Source organism: Carcharodon carcharias, chromosome 22 (genome assembly GCF_017639515.1).
Source record: "Carcharodon carcharias isolate sCarCar2 chromosome 22, sCarCar2.pri, whole genome shotgun sequence".
Taxonomy (NCBI): domain Eukaryota; kingdom Metazoa; phylum Chordata; class Chondrichthyes; order Lamniformes; family Lamnidae; genus Carcharodon; species Carcharodon carcharias.
This window is the reverse complement of record NC_054488.1, coordinates 65,108,225-65,127,033: the sequence shown is the minus strand read 5'-3', so window position 1 is coordinate 65,127,033 and position 18,809 is coordinate 65,108,225. Positions and strand designations below refer to the sequence as shown.

General features: G+C 45.1%; 1 protein-coding gene across 1 annotated transcript; it reads right to left on the bottom strand.

The window, feature by feature from the left end:
- Positions 1–3,161: 3,161 nt before the first annotated feature.
- On the bottom strand, positions 3,162–18,300 carry LOC121293584 (phosphatidylcholine transfer protein). The gene is made up of 5 exons (XM_041216649.1): positions 18,158–18,300; positions 15,082–15,161; positions 10,522–10,687; positions 6,848–6,915; positions 3,162–4,038 (listed from the first exon to the last, which is right to left on the bottom strand). The coding sequence occupies exons 1-5, from the start codon at positions 18,204–18,206 to the stop codon at positions 3,958–3,960; spliced, it is 444 nt and encodes a 147-aa protein (XP_041072583.1). The 5' UTR covers positions 18,207–18,300; the 3' UTR covers positions 3,162–3,957.
- Positions 18,301–18,809: the final 509 nt, after the last annotated feature.

Sequence of the window (18,809 nt, the reverse complement as noted above, 5' to 3'; positions counted from 1 at the left end):
GAAGCAAGTCATCCCCGAACCTAAGGGACTTCCTAAGGAGAGATTGGAGAGTACTGTTTAATTTGAATTTATACATTATCTCTTTCGTATTTACTGATTTATTTTATCTTGCAAGTTATTTCAGCTAAGAATGCACAGTACTGCATTTGAACTCTACAGTATTTCAATTTGTACACTGGAGTTTCCAGAAATGTCCAAAGGAACCTAACTCCAACTTTAACATTGATTCTTATGGGAACCTATGATTCATATACAGTTGTCTCAGTTAAAGTTTTAACTTTCAGGGATGCAACTACAACTTGAAGTGAGGACTTACTGTAAAGAGAAAGCCCAACATGTATTGGCCACATCACATTACTTAGAAATACACCAAAGCAATGCTCAATGAATCACTCTGAAGTGCAATCAATTATGTCGGCAAACACAGCAGCATTTTATCTACAGCAAGATTTCATAGACAAATGACCAATTAATATTGTTGGAGGAGAAAAGTTGATAAGGAGTATCCCTGACCTTCTAAAAATAATGCATTGGGATTCTTAACATTCACCAAGAATTAAAGAGTGGTGACATCAGAGAACTTTCAATAACTCATCAATTGGAATGTTAGAATAAAGGGCAAGGAGGGGAGGAATTCATGAAGTGTGTTCAGGGAATTTATGAAATGTGTTCAGGAGAACTTCCTTGACCAGTATGTTCTCAGTCTCACTGAAGTTAATGCAATGGAGATTGCGGTATCCATAGAAGTCGTCAACATGGGGAAGTGAAGTGAGTGGAACTGCGTGTGGGTCAGAATGGGGAAGCCAGGTGAGTAAAACTTTATGCCGGGATTACACTGAGTGACATGAAGTGAATACGGAGAGTCACCTTATGGAGCTGGAAGAAAAAAATAAGGGATTAATGAAATATTTGTGGAGATACTAGGGCTATAAAGAGCGCTACATAACATCTGCTACAGCAAACATAACTCAGTTATATTATCTAACCTCCTCTGATATTCTTCTTCAGAAAAGAGTGACATGAAAGTACTTAAGTACGACAATCATTTTTTGATCAACTACAAATTCTTGGTTCTTACCCTTCCGATCGCATGTTACTCACAATTCCATATCTATAAAATACTTGCCAGGTTTTGATATATTTCCCACACAGCCCACCTAAGATTTCCCTATGCTATTAACAACTTATTTTCTCACTCTACTTTTTTTTGATTCTTAAGCTTTTCTTCAATCACGCCCAACTCCTGCTTACCACAGCATCCTAAACCATTTCCTTTCTTAAAATTAAATATACTTATGCACCTTATTTTTAAAAAAAATCCTCCTCCTGTTGCTCCACAGCTCTGGTAAACTAATTTTTTCTTCCAATTCACCCCTGCTAGCTTACTTACCTGTCTTCTTCCTCCTGAGGTAAAACCAAGAGTTTACTTGTAGCTCCTCTTGCACAATTTGTTTGCTCAGATCCTCTCTCTACCCTCAGTTAATGCAACATATTGCACCTGTCCATTCTGGTTCTTAAGTCCTTCTATCTCTGTAACCTCCCCCAACTCTACAACCCTCTAAGGTTGGTGCACTCTTTCAATTCCTGTACTTGTCCATCCCCAAATGTCTTTGCTCCACCACTGGCAGCTGTGCCCTCAGCTGTCTGGGTCTTAAGTTCTGGAATTCCATGTGTGCGTGTGTTCCTTTAAGTCACTCCTCAAAACATATCCATTTGGCCAAGCTTTTGGCCACCTTCCTTAACATCTCATGAGGCTCCCTGTTAAATTTAGTCTGGTAATGCACTCGTGATGCATGCATTTTGGGACACTTTTACTCTTAACGGTCCTGTATAAGTGGAAGCTGTGAAAACAGAAATTTGGATCTTGTTTAAAAGCTCCAGTTAAGTCAAAGGTCCACGTGCCGGATACCAGCTTCCTAGTTCCATCTCATTCAGCTGGCACTCTGCCATTACCTGCTGAAACTAGGGAGATACCCCTCCTACCATGGAGGGTTACCTCATTTAGAACTCCACTTGGATCCACAGCAAACAAAGGATACAGAATTATTTAACTATGAATTTTGAAGTTTCAGGAAAACAAATACAATACATGACCGGGCACATCTAAACAAAGGGACAGATCCAGCACAAAATACTAGTGATTCAAAACAAACATTAGGAAGTTGGAAACTAATAGAGCAAAGTGCCGAAGGCAAGGAAGGGAACTATACATACCTTTTGGCTGGGTGGTGGAGGGTGTTTAAATGGAAAGAAAATATATGAGGCCAAAGGAAGTAACAGGGTCACACAACTGGGGCATAATTCTGGTCTGAGTAGCCTGGAAATAATTTGAAACAAAAACAGAATTACCTGGAAAAACTCAGCAGGTCTGGCAGCATCGGCGGAGAAGAAAAGGGTTTTCTTCTCCGCCGATGCTGCCAGACCTGCTGAGTTTTTCCAGGTAATTCTGTTTTTGTTTTGGATTTCCAGCATCCGCAGTTTTTTTGTTTTTATATAGAAATAATTTGAATAGCCAGGGTTCAAGGTAGCACTCACTGCCAAAGAAAAACAGGAGGGGGCTTTACAGATGCTGTAGTCATGGAGTGGACAGAAGGGTAACAAAAAGGTGAACAGGAGTGGATGGGATTGCTAAGGCTTGAGGATGTAGAAGGAGTTGGGATTAAAAAAGGGCAGGAAGATCCTGTGGGATGTGGAAAGATTAGCAACCATTCTACCTACCTTAAAAACTGCACCCATTGTGGGGTGTGAACTGGGTTCACTAAGGGGCACTCACAGATCATACTGTTCCATTCCTAGCCAGGTAGTCAAGAATTCTAATAGCCAAGGGCTTGACTGCCAAAGCAAGGCAGTAAGGGGTGATGCACAGCCTTGGTGATGGCCCTAGAAAGTCCAGAGAATGGAGACAACATCTTCTGACCATTGAGGTGAAAATGAAGTATCCAAATGTTAACAGCTGCCTTAAAGGCCAGTGCTCCACACTCGCTTTCAAGAAGGGCCATTCAGGGAGTGAAGAGTATTATATACAACCTTGTACACTGATAAGAGGCCAGCCAGAAGAGGCCAACCAAAGATATGCCCTATCGATTGGGGAATATTTAGCTATTCAGATGGATAGCCAGAAACATGGCAAAGATTTACATTCACAATTTCACAAAATGAAGTGTGCAATAATCCATCCAGATTTATTTAAGACAATGCTGCATTTCCCCATATTCATTCATGAAGTGAGATGCTGTACTTCGGCACTAAGAAGCCAAGGCCCCACTCCTTCATACTCTCCGCTGCTCCAGGTGACAAGGGCTTAATAGAAGTCAGAAACAATTGTTGCTGAAGGCACAAGTATTACGATGCATGTTATTACAACTTATGGAAAAATAAAAAGTTCTCTGAGTTTAGCACGATTCACAGTTCATTAATATTTCATGCCCTTCATTTAAGATCTCCCTACAATGCTCAGCCTAACCAAGAGGGCAGCTGGATAGCTGCCTCCCAGGCTTAGCCAATGGCAAACATGTTCAAACAGAGAGACAGGGAGGAAAATTCCAAATGAGATTAAAGGCAACATGACAATCTTCTCCCTGCTCCATTCAAGGACATAGTCCATGTCTGCCATTTATTCCCATTCCTCCCTATTTAGACCATTGCATGAGTAATATTGAGGCTGCAGAACTTTTGTACTTTCAGTTTCTCCGTGTTAACAGGTTGGCCATTTTATAATATTCACCATCATTCACTCAATAATGGTGGCAGCAAGAACTGGTTAGATAGGGATGCTAGCAGCATGGAGCAATTACAGTGCAGGTGAGTATAGACAGTGTTATTGATGAGATGATTTGCCACTGCCCCAAAATAGAGCAATCCAGTCATAATCAAGTACTGTAGAAAAGAAGAAACAAAAGTAAGTTGGGACAAGTTGTCTCATCTCAGGATGCCAATTCTGAATCAGCAACATGGTGATTATTTCCCAGATTTCTTGCAGTATTCAGAGTAGTTAGCACAAGCTTTCTGCATGTCTTTCAGAAAGGAAGGCACTCCAGTCTATGGAAAAACATAATTGTGTTAACGACATGAAATAAGCTTTCCAAAGTTTAAATATTGTCACAGTGCATGGTTAAGATATTGCAATTTTAGAAAAAGTGTTCAGAAGGTCACATTTAAAAATCCTTGGATTAAGTTTATAAACTGTTCTCGACATGGCTCGAGGCTACCCTACCCAGACAGGAATGTTGATTTCAATCATCTATTTCTCTTACCTCCTGAGGAGACCAGGACGCATTTCTCAGGCGTGTATATTTAAAACTAAATGAGTGTTCCAAAAGACTAAACACAAACACATTGACTTGATGGCTTTTCTTCCAAACACAAAGACACTGATAAGCCACTGAACAACCTTGACGTTTTTGATCACCAGAGGATAAGGAGATTTGGGATAACTATGTTCAGCACCATTTGCAACTCCTCAGACACTGAAGCAGTTCGTGCCCATGTGCAGCAAGACCTGATCGACATTCAGGCTTTGCCTGATAAGTGGGAAATAACATTTGCACCACAAAAGTGCCAGGCAATGACCATCTCCAACAAGAGAATCCAACTATATCCCCTCAACATTCAATGACAATACCCTGTCCCTGAATCCCCCACAATCAAGATCCTGGAGGTCGGCACTGACCATAAACTGAACTGGATCAGTCATATGAGAGAAGATCAGAGGCTGGGAATTCTTGGCAGAGTCACTTACCTCCTGACTCCCTAAAGCCTGTACACCATCTACAAGGCACAAGTCAGGAGTGTGATGGAATACTCTCTACTTGCCTGGATGAGTGAAGCTCCAGCAACACAAGGAGCTCAAATGCATCCAGGACAAAGCAGCCTGCTTGATTGGCACCTCATCCACCACCTTCAACATCCACTCCCCCTCCAGCACTGACACACGGTGGTAACAGTGTCTACCATTTACAAAATGCACTGCAGCAACTCACCAAAGCTTTCAACAGCACCTTTCAAATCTGCAACCTCTACTACCTAGAAGGTCAAGGACAGCAGGTGCATGGGAACACCACCACCCCTTCCAAGCCACTCATCCTTGTAACTTGGAAATATATCATTGTTCCTTCACTGTCGCTGGGTCAGATTCCTGGAACTCCCTAACAGTACAGTGGGTGTACCTACACCACATGGACTGCAGTGGTTCAAAAAGGCAGCTCACCATCACCTTCAAGGGTAATTAGGGATGGGCAATAAATGCTGGCCTGATCAGCGACGCCCACATCTCAAAAGAAAACTGATCAATTACCACTTGCCTGATATGGAAAGTGACTCAACATTGTTGACAGGTCACATGATAAGTGGCCATCTTGCCTTATCTGCAACAAGCATTGAAAAGGGCAGGAAAATGGACATCCACAGAGAGCCATCAGGAAAAAAGCTTCAACCCAGGGAGAGACAGACAGAAAGGCATTTAAAAACAGCTACTGGTCTACTGTAAAGTAACAAGGGAGCTCAAGTGCCACACCTGCAGAACAAAAGTAAGGAATCTTTTCTCCTCCCTGTAAGCCTGATTGCACCTACAAAGCTATTAAGGCAACATCTGGCAACTCTACAGTAGAAGCCATCACAGCTGCAAACAAAACTCTGCAACCTCAAGAACTTCGCTTCAGACAACATAACACCGTGACTTCAAAACATATCAGGCCTGCACCAAGGGCAGGTCAGAAGCTAGGAATCCTGTGGCGAGTAACTCACCTCCTGACTCCCCAAAGCCTGTCCACCATCTACAAGGTACAAGTCAGGAGTGTGATGGAATATTCTCTGCTTGCCTGGATGAGTGCAGCTCCCACAACGCTCAAGAAGCTCAACACCATCCAGAACAAAGCAGCCCGTTGGCTGGCTTAGCCAGCAACACCCACACCCCATGAATGAATAAAAAAAAATATATAGGCTGATCTCAATTTACATTGATAAATATCATTATCTTCATTTTTAACTGATCTTTGTATGTGTTAGTAACTTTATCTTTTCTTAGATAACTTCTAGAGCAATACAGTTAAAAAAAAGTTAGTTTAAGTATAAGGCCATGTAGCTGGGTTATTTTAAATTGAATTTCTCACTCCAATGGTAAGAAAACACGCACATGCACATACACACCCACAATGCAGTCCTTCAGTCTAGATCCACTCCTTCCCATTACTAAATGGGACCAAGCAATGCAATACCAGATTATCTCCCCCCTCCACAAGCACATGCTAAATGCAGAATGGAAAAGCTATGGAAGTGCAGAGATGGTTTCTGTGTGATTTATAAACAGGTCCATCTCTGGCAAGGATAAGAGATGTTGCGGGTCTCCCAGTGGCTACTGTCCAAGTGCTTATTCCACTCCTTCCTGAACAAAACCACATAAATCCACTAGAGACACAAATTGCTCCTAATTTCTTATCAATGTACTGATGCTTCATAGGTAATGGCCAAGTCACACTCCTTTAGCTGTCAGGTCCAAGCCTTGATGGTGAATCCTAAGCTTCTGCATGATTAGGGCACCACAGCTAAGTCTGGCCCAGATCAGTTGTGTCAGGGTGACAATCAGGAGAGTGATCTTCACCTTTCCTGACCTACTGTCATTCCGCTGGAGCTATTTCAGTGAAAGAATAGACCTTTATTCTCTTCACCTACATGGAATTATCAAAGTGGTGCAGTCAAGGTGTTTAACATTCTACCACCAAAGAGGCAGATTCCACAGCTCCATCTGCTCTTCCTTGTGCACAGTAACGAGTTGGAAACATTTATTCCTTGTATAGTAACACACTATTGCTTCCTATAAATAAAACCCCACACAAAGCAAATGCTCACTTACCTTTGCTGCCCAGTTAACAAGGAAAGTTGGGATCATACCCCCAGGGTTATCGAAGTAATGCATAAATACTGAAAGAATAAAATGTTAGCTATGAAACAGAACATACCAATTCTTTTACAATCTACATTTCTTGATAAATATAGTATGATAAAATTACTAATCAAATACATAAGGGGCTTACAGAATTTGACTTGAATTTTGCTGGGTTAAGCCAAGGAATAGATGTGATCATCTCAGAGACTCCCATTCCATCACACCTCCAAATTTACCCTCAGAGAAAGATGCTGACCTGCCCGCCCAATAGGTGACAGCTGCTCTACTGCACCTCACCTGATAAAGGAGCAAAGCTGAGATCTACTGGTGGCTCAGTCTCTTACTGCCTTTCCCAGCTAAACCAGAGGCTTTGTTGTACTTCTAACTGTTTCCGCCAAAGCCACAAGTGACAGACCAATCCCCACCAGTGCTGTTATCCCAGTGCTATACCGTGACAGACCAGTCCCCACCAGTGCTGTTATCCCAGTGCTATACCGTGACAGACCAGTCCCCACCAGTGCTGTATCCCAGTGCTATACCGTGACAGACCAGTCCCCACCAGTGCTGTTATCCCAGTGCTATACCGTGACAGACCAGTCCCCACCAGTGCTGTTATCCCAGTGCTATACCGTGACAGACCAGTCCCCACCAGTGCTGTTATCCCAGTGCTATACCGTGACAGACCAGTCCCCACCAGTGCTGTTATCCCAGTGCTATACCGTGACAGACCAGTCCCCACCAGTGCTGTTATCCCAGTGCTATACCGTGACAGACCAGTCCCCACCAGTGCTGTTATCCCAGTGCTATACCGTGACAGACCAGTCCCCACCAGTGCTGTTATCCCAGTGCTATACCGTGACAGACCAGTCCCCACCAGTGCTGTTATCCCAGTGCTATACCGTGACAGACCAGTCCCCACCAGTGCTGTTATCCCAGTGCTATACTGTGACAGACCAGTCCCCACCAGTGCTGTTATCCCAGTGCTATACCGTGACAGACCAGTCCCCACCAGTGCTGTTATCCCAGTGCTATACCGTGACAGACCAGTCCCCACCAGTGCTGTATCCCAGTGCTATACCGTGACAGACCAGTCCCCACCAGTGCTGTTATCCCAGTGCTATACCGTGACAGACCAGTCCCCACCAGTGCTGTATCCCAGTGCTATACCGTGACAGACCAGTCCCCACCAGTGCTGTATCCCAGTGCTATACCGTGACAGACCAGTCCCCACCAGTGCTGTTATCCCAGTGCTATACCGTGACAGACCAGTCCCCACCAGTGCTGTTATCCCAGTGCTATACCGTGACAGACCAGTCCCCACCAGTGCTGTATCCCAGTGCTATACCGTGACAGACCAGTCCCCACCAGTGCTGTATCCCAGTGCTATACCGTGACAGACCAGTCCCCACCAGTGCTGTATCCCAGTGCTATACCGTGACAGACCAGTCCCCACCAGTGCTGTTATCCCAGTGCTATACCGTGACAGACCAGTCCCCACCAGTGCTGTTATCCCAGTGCTATACCGTGACAGACCAGTCCCCACCAGTGCTGTTATCCCAGTGCTATACCGTGACAGACCAGTCCCCACCAGTGCTGTTATCCCAGTGCTATACCGTGACAGACCAGTCCCCACCAGTGCTGTTATCCCAGTGCTATACCGTGACAGACCAGTCCCCACCAGTGCTGTTATCCCAGTGCTATACCGTGACAGACCAGTCCCCACCAGTGCTGTTATCCCAGTGCTATACCGTGACAGACCAGTCCCCACCAGTGCTGTTATCCCAGTGCTATACCGTGACAGACCAGTCCCCACCAGTGCTGTTATCCCAGTGCTATACCGTGACAGACCAGTCCCCACCAGTGCTGTTATCCCAGTGCTATACCGTGACAGACCAGTCCCCACCAGTGCTGTTATCCCAGTGCTATACCGTGACAGACCAGTCCCCACCAGTGCTGTTATCCCAGTGCTATACCGTGACAGACCAGTCCCCACCAGTGCTGTATCCCAGTGCTATACCGTGACAGACCAGTCCCCACCAGTCCTGTATCCCAGTGCTATACCGTGACAGACCAGTCCCCACCAGTGCTGTATCCCAGTGCTATACCGTGACAGACCAGTCCCCACCAGTGCTGTATCCCAGTGCTATACCGTGACAGACCAGTCCCCACCAGTGCTGTATCCCAGTGCTATACCGTGACAGACCAGTCCCCACCAGTGCTGTATCCCAGTGCTATACCGTGACAGACCAGTCCCCACCAGTGCTGTATCCCAGTGCTATACCGTGACAGACCAGTCCCCACCAGTGCTGTTATCCCAGTGCTATACCGTGACAGACCAGTCCCCACCAGTGCTGTTATCCCAGTGCTATACCGTGACAGACCAGTCCCCACCAGTGCTGTTATCCCAGTGCTATACCGTGACAGACCAGTCCCCACCAGTGCTGTATCCCAGTGCTATACCGTGACAGACCAGTCCCCACCAGTGCTGTTATCCCAGTGCTATACCGTGACAGACCAGTCCCCACCAGTGCTGTTATCCCAGTGCTATACCGTGACAGACCAGTCCCCACCAGTGCTGTTATCCCAGTGCTATACCGTGACAGACCAGTCCCCACCAGTGCTGTATCCCAGTGCTATACCGTGACAGACCAGTCCCCACCAGTGCTGTTATCCCAGTGCTATACCGTGACAGACCAGTCCCCACCAGTGCTGTTATCCCAGTGCTATACCGTGACAGACCAGTCCCCACCAGTGCTGTTATCCCAAAGCTATACCGTGACAGACCAGTCCCCACCAGTCCTGTATCCCAGCGCTATACTGTGACAGACCAGTCCCCACCAGTGCTGTATCCCAGTGCTATACCGTGACAGACCAGTCCCCTCCAGTGCTGTACCGTGACAGACCAGTCCCCACCAGTGCTGTATCCCAGTGCTATTCTGTGACAGACAGTCCCCACCAGTGCTGTATCCCAGTGCTATACTGTGACAGACCAGTCCCCACCAGTGCTGTATCCCAGTGCTATACTGTGACAGACCAGTCCCCACCAGTGCTGTATCCCAGTGCTATACCGTGACAGACCAGTCCCCACCAGTGCTGTATCCCAGTGCTATACCGTGACAGACCAGTCCCCACCAGTGCTGTATCCCAGTGCTATACTGTGACAGACCAGTCCTCACCAGTGCTGTATCCCAGTGCTATACTGTGACAGACCAGTCCCCACCAGTGCTGTATCCCAGTGCTATACCGTGACAGACCAGTCCCCACCAGTGTTGTATCCCAGTGCTATACCGTGACAGACCAGTCCCCACCAGTGCTGTATCCCAGGGCTATACCGTGACAGACCAGTCCCCACCAGTCCTGTATCGTGATAGGCTTGTACCTACCAGCATGGACCTGTTGGCTCAAAAGCCCATTTCTGTAAATGTGATATAGTACCAGTACTCTACTTGCGCTTACCATATCCACCACTGTGGTGCTGCTACAGTGCTAAAAACAATGCTCCCTGCAGGCACAAACTAACCTGGAAGGCCAGAGTCACAAACTCAGTGTAGATGGACACAGTTCTGAATAATTCTCATTCATCATTAAAGGTTAGAGATCTTGCAGCAGACAATATGTAGTTGAAAATCTCATAATGGTACCTTTGGTGCCTTGTTCACCATCACTCTCCAGAGCTACAGTTTGATGATAGTCCTCCACTCTAATGATGCCGGATTTCGCTGGTAATCCCGGCACACATCTTGCCACAATCACCCAAATCTTTCGTCCATCGATATCCAAGTCATGACGCTCACGAACATAAATGTACTGAAGGTGAAGTCAGGGAAAGAACTATTCCGACTCAAAACAAAGACATTTCGTTCACTCGCAGGTTGTGGGAGTCACTCGAGAGTCTGCATTTATCAGTTAACTTCATTACTATTGTATCATCAGGATTGTAGAAAACAAAATAGATGAACATCTATTAATTCCTCTATCACTTTGATACAACTGAGAGGCTCAGTTGGCCACTTCAGAGGGCAGTTGAGTCAACCACATATATGTGACTTCAGTCCCACATTAAAGGCAGACTGGGCAAGGACAGCAGGTCATTAGTGAACCAGGTGAGTTTTTAAATAACAATCCAACAGCTTCATTTATGTCCAGATTTTATTTTTTCTCAAACAGCCATGATAAGATTTGAACTCTCAACCAATGGATTACAATTCCAGTAACATAACCACTACACTATAGTACCCTCTTCAATATTGCTACAATAATGGATTAAAATCTCTTGCAGGTGACACTGCCACTTTCTAAAGTAATTTGCTCCCATTCTTTAAAGTTGTTAACCCAGCTACAATGCTCCTAGAAGCTGTGTTATTTATTCGTTCTTGGGGTGTGAACATCACTGGCTAGGCCAGCATTGTTGCCCACCTCTAATTGCCCCTTGAGGTGATGGTGGTGAGCTGCCTTCTTGAACCGCTGCAATCCATGTGGTGTAGGTACACCCACAGTGCTGTTAGAGAGGGGGTTCCAAGAATTTTACTCAGCAACAGTAAAGGAACAACGATATATTTCCAAGTCAGGATGGTGCGCAACATGGAAGGGAAGTTGCAGGTGGTGGCATTCCCAAGCATATAGATGCTACTGCTGCCACTGTGCATCAGTGGTGGAAGGAGTGAATGTTTAAGGTGGAGGATGGAGTGCCGATCAAGTGGGCTGCTTTGCCTTGAGTATTGTGGGAGCTGCCCTCATTCAGGCAAGTGGGGAGTATTCCATCACAACCCTGACTTTTCCCTTAAAGATGGTGGACAGGCTTTAGGGAGTCAAGGGGGGAAAAAAAAGTTACTCGCTGCAGAATTCCCAGTTTCTGACCTGCTCTTGTAGACACAGTATTTATATTGTTGGTCCAGTTTAGTTTCTGGTCAATGGTACCCCCAGGATGCTAATGGTGAGGGATTCAACAATGGTAATGCAGCTGAGTGTCACGGAATGATGGTCAGATTCTCTCTTCTTGGAGGTGGTCGTTTCCTGGCACTTATGCAGCATACATGTTACTTGCCACTTATCAGCCCAAGCCTGAATGTTGTCCAGGTCTTGCTGCAAATGGACACAGACTTCTTCAGTATCTGAGAAGTTGCTAATGATACTGAACACTTTGCAATCAGCGAGTATTTCCACTTCTAACCTAAAGCAGCTGAAGATGGTTGGGCCTAAAACACTACCCTGAGGAATTCCTGCAGCAATGTCCTGGGGCTGAGATGACTGACCTCCAACAGCCACAAACATCTTCCTGTTAGGTTTAACTCCAACATATTGAAAAATTCCCTTCCCACTCCCTCCCTATCAATTATCAGAGACCCCGGTTTTGCTAAGGGTTCTTTGATGTCACACCCAGTCAAATTCTGCCTAAATGTCAAGGTTATATTGTCAGTACCGTCAGAACAAGCCAGGGTAGAAGTCTTTTCTCCCTCTAAGTAAAGGCTCTGAGCAATGTGGCTGGCATGGCAGGGAAAACCACAGACAAATAGGCAGCCACCTCTCATGACTCTGTGGCACCACTGTCCCACTCTTTGCTCCCACAATAGATTAATTTTACACTGTGCTTTGGCCAATACAGGTTCTGAGACTTCTAAACATACGTCCCATGTATGCCTTCAAGTAACTAGGTGAAACTGCCAGAACAAGACGGCGAACTTAGTTCCAGGCAGTCAGGAATCAGGCCAGGCTCTTGGACACTTCTCCTGTGTAAGACCAGAGAGCACCTGACAGGAGATTCAAAAGCAAGATAATGGGATAAGCCACAAGAAGCACGCCCAACAGGAGGTACAAACTTTTGTTTTAAGAGCTTCAATATCTATACACTGACAAAACAACTACATTGAAGCATCATTAAAAAGGACTTGAAATAGAATCATACAACACAGAGGCTATATGGTCCATTGTACCTGGCAACTTTCCAAAAGAGCTTCACGGTTAACCCCACTCTCCTGATCTGTTCCTACAGCTCTACAACTTATTTTTCCAAGGAACTATCCAATTTCCTTAAAAATAAAAATACCTGGAAAAACTCAGTAGGTCTGGCAGCATCTGCGGAGAGGAACACAGTTAACGTTTCAAGTCCGTATGACTCTTCAACAGAACTAAGTAAAAATAAAAGAGAAGTGAAATATAAGCTGGTTTAAGGGGGGTGGGGGACAGGTAGAACTAGATAGAGGGCCAGTGATAGGTGGAGATAACCAAGAGATATCACAGACAAAAGGACAAAGAGGTGTTGAAGGTGGTGATATTATCTAAGGAATGTGCTAATTAAGGGTAGAAAGCAGGACAAGCAAGGTACAGATAGCCCTAGTGGGGGTGGGGTGGGGTGAAGAAATCAAAAGAGGCTAAAAGGCAGAGATAAAACAATGGATGGAAATACATTTAAAAATATTGGAAATAGGTGGGATACTGGGACAAAAAAAGGGGGGGGGCAAATCGGAAAGGAGGTGGGGATGGAGGAGAGAGTTCATGGTCTAAAATTGTTGAACTCAATATTCAGTCCGGAAGGCTGTAAAGTGCCTAGTCGGAAGATGAGGTGCTGTTCCTCCAGTTTGCGTTGAGCTTCACTGGAACAATGCAGCAGGCCAAGGACGGACATGTGGGCATGAGAACAGGGTGGAGTGTTGAAATGGCAAGCGACAGGGAGGTCTGGGTAATGCCTGCAGACAGACCGAAGGTGTTCCGCAAAGCGGTCACCCTGTCTGCATTTGGTCTCTCCAATGTAGAGGAAACCGCATTGGAATGCAGTAGACTAAATTGAGGGAAATGCAAGTGAAATGCTGCTTCACTTGAAAGGAGTGTTTGGGCCCTTCGACAGTGAGGAGAGGGGAAATAAAGAGGCGGGTGTTGCACCTTCTGCAGTTGCATGGGAAGGTGCCATGGGAGGGGGTTAAGGTGTAGGAGGTGATGGAGGAGTGGACCAGGGTGTCTCGGAGGGAACGAACCCTGCGGAATGCCGCTGGGGAGGGTGAAGGGAAGATGTGTTTGGTGGTGGCATCATGCTGGAGTTGGCGGAAATGGCGGAAGATGATCCTTTGAATGCGGAGGCTGATGGGGTAATAAGTGAGGACAAGGGGGAACCTATCATGTTTCTGGGAGGGAGAGGAAGGTGTGAGAGCGGATGCGCGAGAGATGGGCCGGACATGGTTGAAGGCTCTGTCAACCACCGTGGGTGGAAAACCTCAGTTAAGGAAGAAGGAAGACATGTCAGAGGAACTGTTTTTGAAAGTGGCATCATCAGAACAGATGCGAAGGAACTGAGAGAATGGGATGGAGTCCTTACAGGAAGCGGGGTGTGAGGAGCTGTAGTCGAGGTAGCTGTGGCTTGTAATGGAATTGGTGGACAGTCTATCACCAGAAATTGAGACAGAGAGGTCAAGGAAGGGAATGGAAGTGGCAGAGATGGACCATGTGAAAATGATGGAGGGATGGAAATTGGAAGCAAAATTAATAAATTTTTTCAGGTCCATTCGAGAGCATGAAGCGGCACCGAAGCAATCATCGATGTACCGGAGAAAGAGTTGTGGGAGGGGGCCGGAGTAGGACTGGGAATGTTCCACATACCCCATAAAGAGACAGGCATAACTGGGGCCCAGGCAGGTACCCATAGCCACACCTTTTATTTGGAGGAAGTGAGAGGAGTTGAAGGAGAAATTGTTCAGTGTGAGAACAAGTTCAGCCAGACGGAGGAGAGTGGTGGTGGATGGGGATTGTTCGGGCCTCTGTTCGAGGAAGAAGCGGAGAGCCATCCAATTTCCTTGCTAGCAGTGCATTCCCAAACATTACAGAAAATTACTTTGCTTTTTTTTTGTAATGCACTTAAGCTGATGGCTGAGAGATATCAATTATTTTACATCACCTAAAGATTGATGAACACAACAACAGCTGTAAACCACAGTGCATTACTGAATGCACTGGGATATAATGGACCCCAGTGTCTCACTGTAGTAAGGCATTTATCACAGGAATTCAGAAGGGGACTGAGGTCACATTCAAACAGTGTTGAATAAAACTTCAGCATTTCACTGGCAACAAACAATTTTCTCAAAACAACTGAGAAAACAATAACTCTCTAATTCCAAGGAAATCTGAATTCCCCATGCAGTTCCGTCCCCGCCCCGATCCTCTACACTGCGGCTAGAAAAGCAAACAGGGCACTCCAACACTGGAAAGGATACATCACGGTTGGATAAAAGAAACGGGTATTTAACTTCCCAGTAAATCACTTTCTGCCCGTCACAATCTTGTTCATAAAGTTCTGCAGAGTAAAAAAGAAACTTTATTAACTAATGATTCATTAGTTTCCCAGAGCATAAGCATGTAGCTACACCATTCAGCTGTGCCTTTGCTCATTTAACTTTATTCTCACCTTCTCCCAATTCTCCACAAGGGTTCACATTCCAGGATGTGGCACCACAGGCACCAGCTGTCATCCCAGAGCATAATACACAGCAGTCCATTTAACAGGAGCCCCTATAGGCAGCCCCGTCCCATTCTCACCCAACATCTACACTGAACAACAAATGTTGGTTTGTTTCTCCCCTACTTGATTGTGTCATGACACAAATGAATCTCAGTACTCCTACCCTACTCTCAAAATTAATTACCCCACACAGTAGGATGGAACCTGGGACCTCCCTGGCCTGTGGGGGAACGGAGGGGTAGGTGGGGGGAACTTAATATCTAACTCCTTTCATACACCACCAAGTAATATAAAAACAGCAGCTCTACAATATGCTCTGTATTAAAATAGACAGTTTGAAACCAACACGGCATTACTAACAGGAAGGGCTGCAATAATTAGAAAAAAACAAAAAATATTGCATTCTCCTACTAAAATACATTAACTAAGTCATCCAAATCCCCTTAGAATGAAAATCTCACCTAAACAGTGAAGCACAATCACATTCTGATCAACATTATTAGACTGTTAAACACTGTCAGGGCAGATACAGATTAGATATACAGTAATAAAGGTTCCTCTACACTTTCATAGGGATGTTACGAGCAGCTCTGACCTTTGGGAAGTGATTAGAGTTCCCATTGACTTTTAAACTCATAGAACCAATCAATTGATGCTGAATTCAGACACATCTGAAGTAAATTCATTAATTTAACCTTAAACTTTATTTTTATTCTATAAGTTCCGGTATCTCTGGTAGAGATGTTCCCAATTGTGGGGAATGCAAACTTTGGGCTATAAATATAAGATAGTCACTAATAAATCCAATAGGGAATTCAGGAGATACTTCTTTATCCAGAGAGTGGTGAGAATGCGGAACACTAGCATGTTGCCCTTGGGTGTCTTAAGGAGAAGCTAGATAAACACAAGGGAGAAGGATTTGCTGATAGGGTGAGATGAAGTGTGGAGCATGAACATCAGCATGGATCTGTTGGGTGACAGCTTGTTCCTGTGCTGTACATTCTATGTAAAAACATTGTTTAGGAAGTTTGCATGTTACACATGACCTCTCAAACTCGCACAAAACGTCTCAGCTACTCTAGTGACAACTAGGCGAGAGTTTAGGCGGAAGTGAACAGTACCTGAAGGTGGTGTTTTGAGGGAGCACACACTGCAAACAGCCCACACAAATAAATTAGGTATGGAAAACAAAAACTGTACAGCAAGCAGTTTTTCTGATCCAAGAAATACTGTTTTAATCATATTAAAATGGTTCATTTTTATCAATCTTCAGGCTTAATGTTTGATCATGGAATGGGAGCGCTGCTGTGCTGAGAAGATCTCGAACTGGCGTTATTGGGTCTGGAGGGGTCTTAAACTGTAGATAACTGCAGTAGCGTGTGTGACTATGCACACAAGTATAAATGGATTCACAGCTACCCTGGACCAGATGGAATCTGAGATATTGCTGAAACAAGCCAAAATCATTTATAAAGGCCAGGTGAGTGGACAGCTAAGATGAAGGCGGATAATGCAACATCTTTACCCCATAAACTATTTTACCCTGTGCCCTGTCAAGCAGTCAGGTTAACAAAGACCAGAACATCCAAAAAAACAGTTAACAGGCAGAGAATATCAGGTCCGTCTGACAGAATGCACAGGGTGGAACTTCCCAGCAGCTTCCTGGGCTGGTTGTTTTAAAACACAAATAGACCATCATGTAAAAAAAGACATGTTACCACCCACCACCCCACCACACACCGAGGAATCTTTAACATCACACAGACCAAGTGGAAAGAAAACGATTGTATAAAGACTACCTGACCTATAGTTCAGCAAAGCTCACAGATGTAGGGCAGCTGTTTAAACAAAGAACTACATCCAAACATCTCGGCCAGGAATTTCCTCAGAGCTGCTCCCACTTCATCGCATTTCCAACAAACTTACGGCGGAGAAGTGATACCAGCTCCAAGAAAATTGCCCGCCTTTGAAAATACAGAGTGATACACACAATATTTAACAACTTACAAACTGAATATTCATTTATCACTTGACCATTTAAGGTCAGTGATTTTACAATGACCAGTGATACAGTGCACATGTTTGACAGAAGCTGCATCAAAAGATATAGGTCAGGTGACCAAAAACCTGATCAAAAGTAGATTTTAAGGAACATCTTAAAGTAGGAAAGGGAGGTTGAGGTGCAGTGGTTTAGAGGGGAAATTCCAGAGTTTGGGGCCTCAGTAGCTGAAGGCACAGTTATGACAAAGGCATGATGTGGGTTTCACCAGATGAACTGAAGCAAGGGCAGAGTCAAGCAAGATTATGGAGGGGAAAATGAATGTGGAAAGTGTATGGTACATAATTCACCAGTCCACCGCCGCACCTTTACCTCCCTACACCAACTCCCCAGTCCGCTGCTAACTCCCTATACTCATTCAAAAGGTTCTGCCTTTTTCATCCGTTCCTCATTTTTATCTCTCTTGAAGATGGTAACTTCTCTCTTGAGTAGAGATCCTCAGATACTAGGAGCTGTTGTAGCTCATTCACACACAAGATGAGAGGATTGTTGATCAACTTCTGACCATATTCTATTGCCATATATTCCGAGCAGAGATTAGTGGAAAGCAATCAAGAGCAGGAGCACTACAATAGTTACCCCTTTCAAAGTCCAGGGACATGCAGTTGAAGAAATGTAGAAATGTAATTTCCAGGTAGCTTCAGTACTACAGAGGTACCCAATGTTTTGAAGAGGAGCCCTCAAGTCTCTGGACTTCTGTATTCTACAGTAATCTTATCAATTTGAACAAGTTAGCAAGCTGTCATCGATACAGTAAACAGTGTGAACCAACCTTTCACGTAACTATCCCATTGCTTCCTATACTCCAGGTCCATGTACATGTCCACATACAACTCTGGACTATAATCTGAAAAAGTTGCATAGATCTTATATTCATAAAGGCACGATTCCTGAAAAATACAAAAACAAGTTGGGAAAGGTTGTGCAGTCCTCACCAGACTGAAAAGCAGCACTGTTGAACTCTCTCTGCATGAGAAAGCAGCATCAGGATAAGATCTGGTCATATCATACACAGCAATAGAATAACAATAGGTGGAAGAGCTTTTCATTAACCATCAGAAAAACCACATCATTGATATCACTAAGTAATGAAAGTGGATTAGCCGCAGATAATCCCCACACACACACACACATCCCAACACACACCCCCCTCACACACACACCCCCCCACACATAGACACAACCTCACTCACACACACACACACATCCCCCTCACACACAAACCCCCCCACACATACACACACCCTCACACACCACACCCGACACCCCCGCCTCACACACACACCCCTCCTCACACACACACCCCCCCTCACACACACACTCACACACCCCTCACACACACACACACACACCCTCACACACACACACACACACCCTCACACACACACACACACCCCTCACACACACACACCCCGCCTCACACA

Coding starts and splice junctions, on each gene's coding strand:
- LOC121293584 (XM_041216649.1), bottom strand. CDS start 18,206: ATGTACATGGACCTGGAGTATAGGAAGCAATGGGATAGTTACGTGAAA. Junction 15,162..18,157: donor ATGGGATAGTTACGTGAAAG/GTTGGTTCACAC, acceptor TTTACTCTGCAG/AACTTTATGAACAAGATTGT. Junction 6,916..10,521: donor TGGTGAACAAGGCACCAAAG/GTACCATTATGA, acceptor TTATTCTTTCAG/TATTTATGCATTACTTCGAT.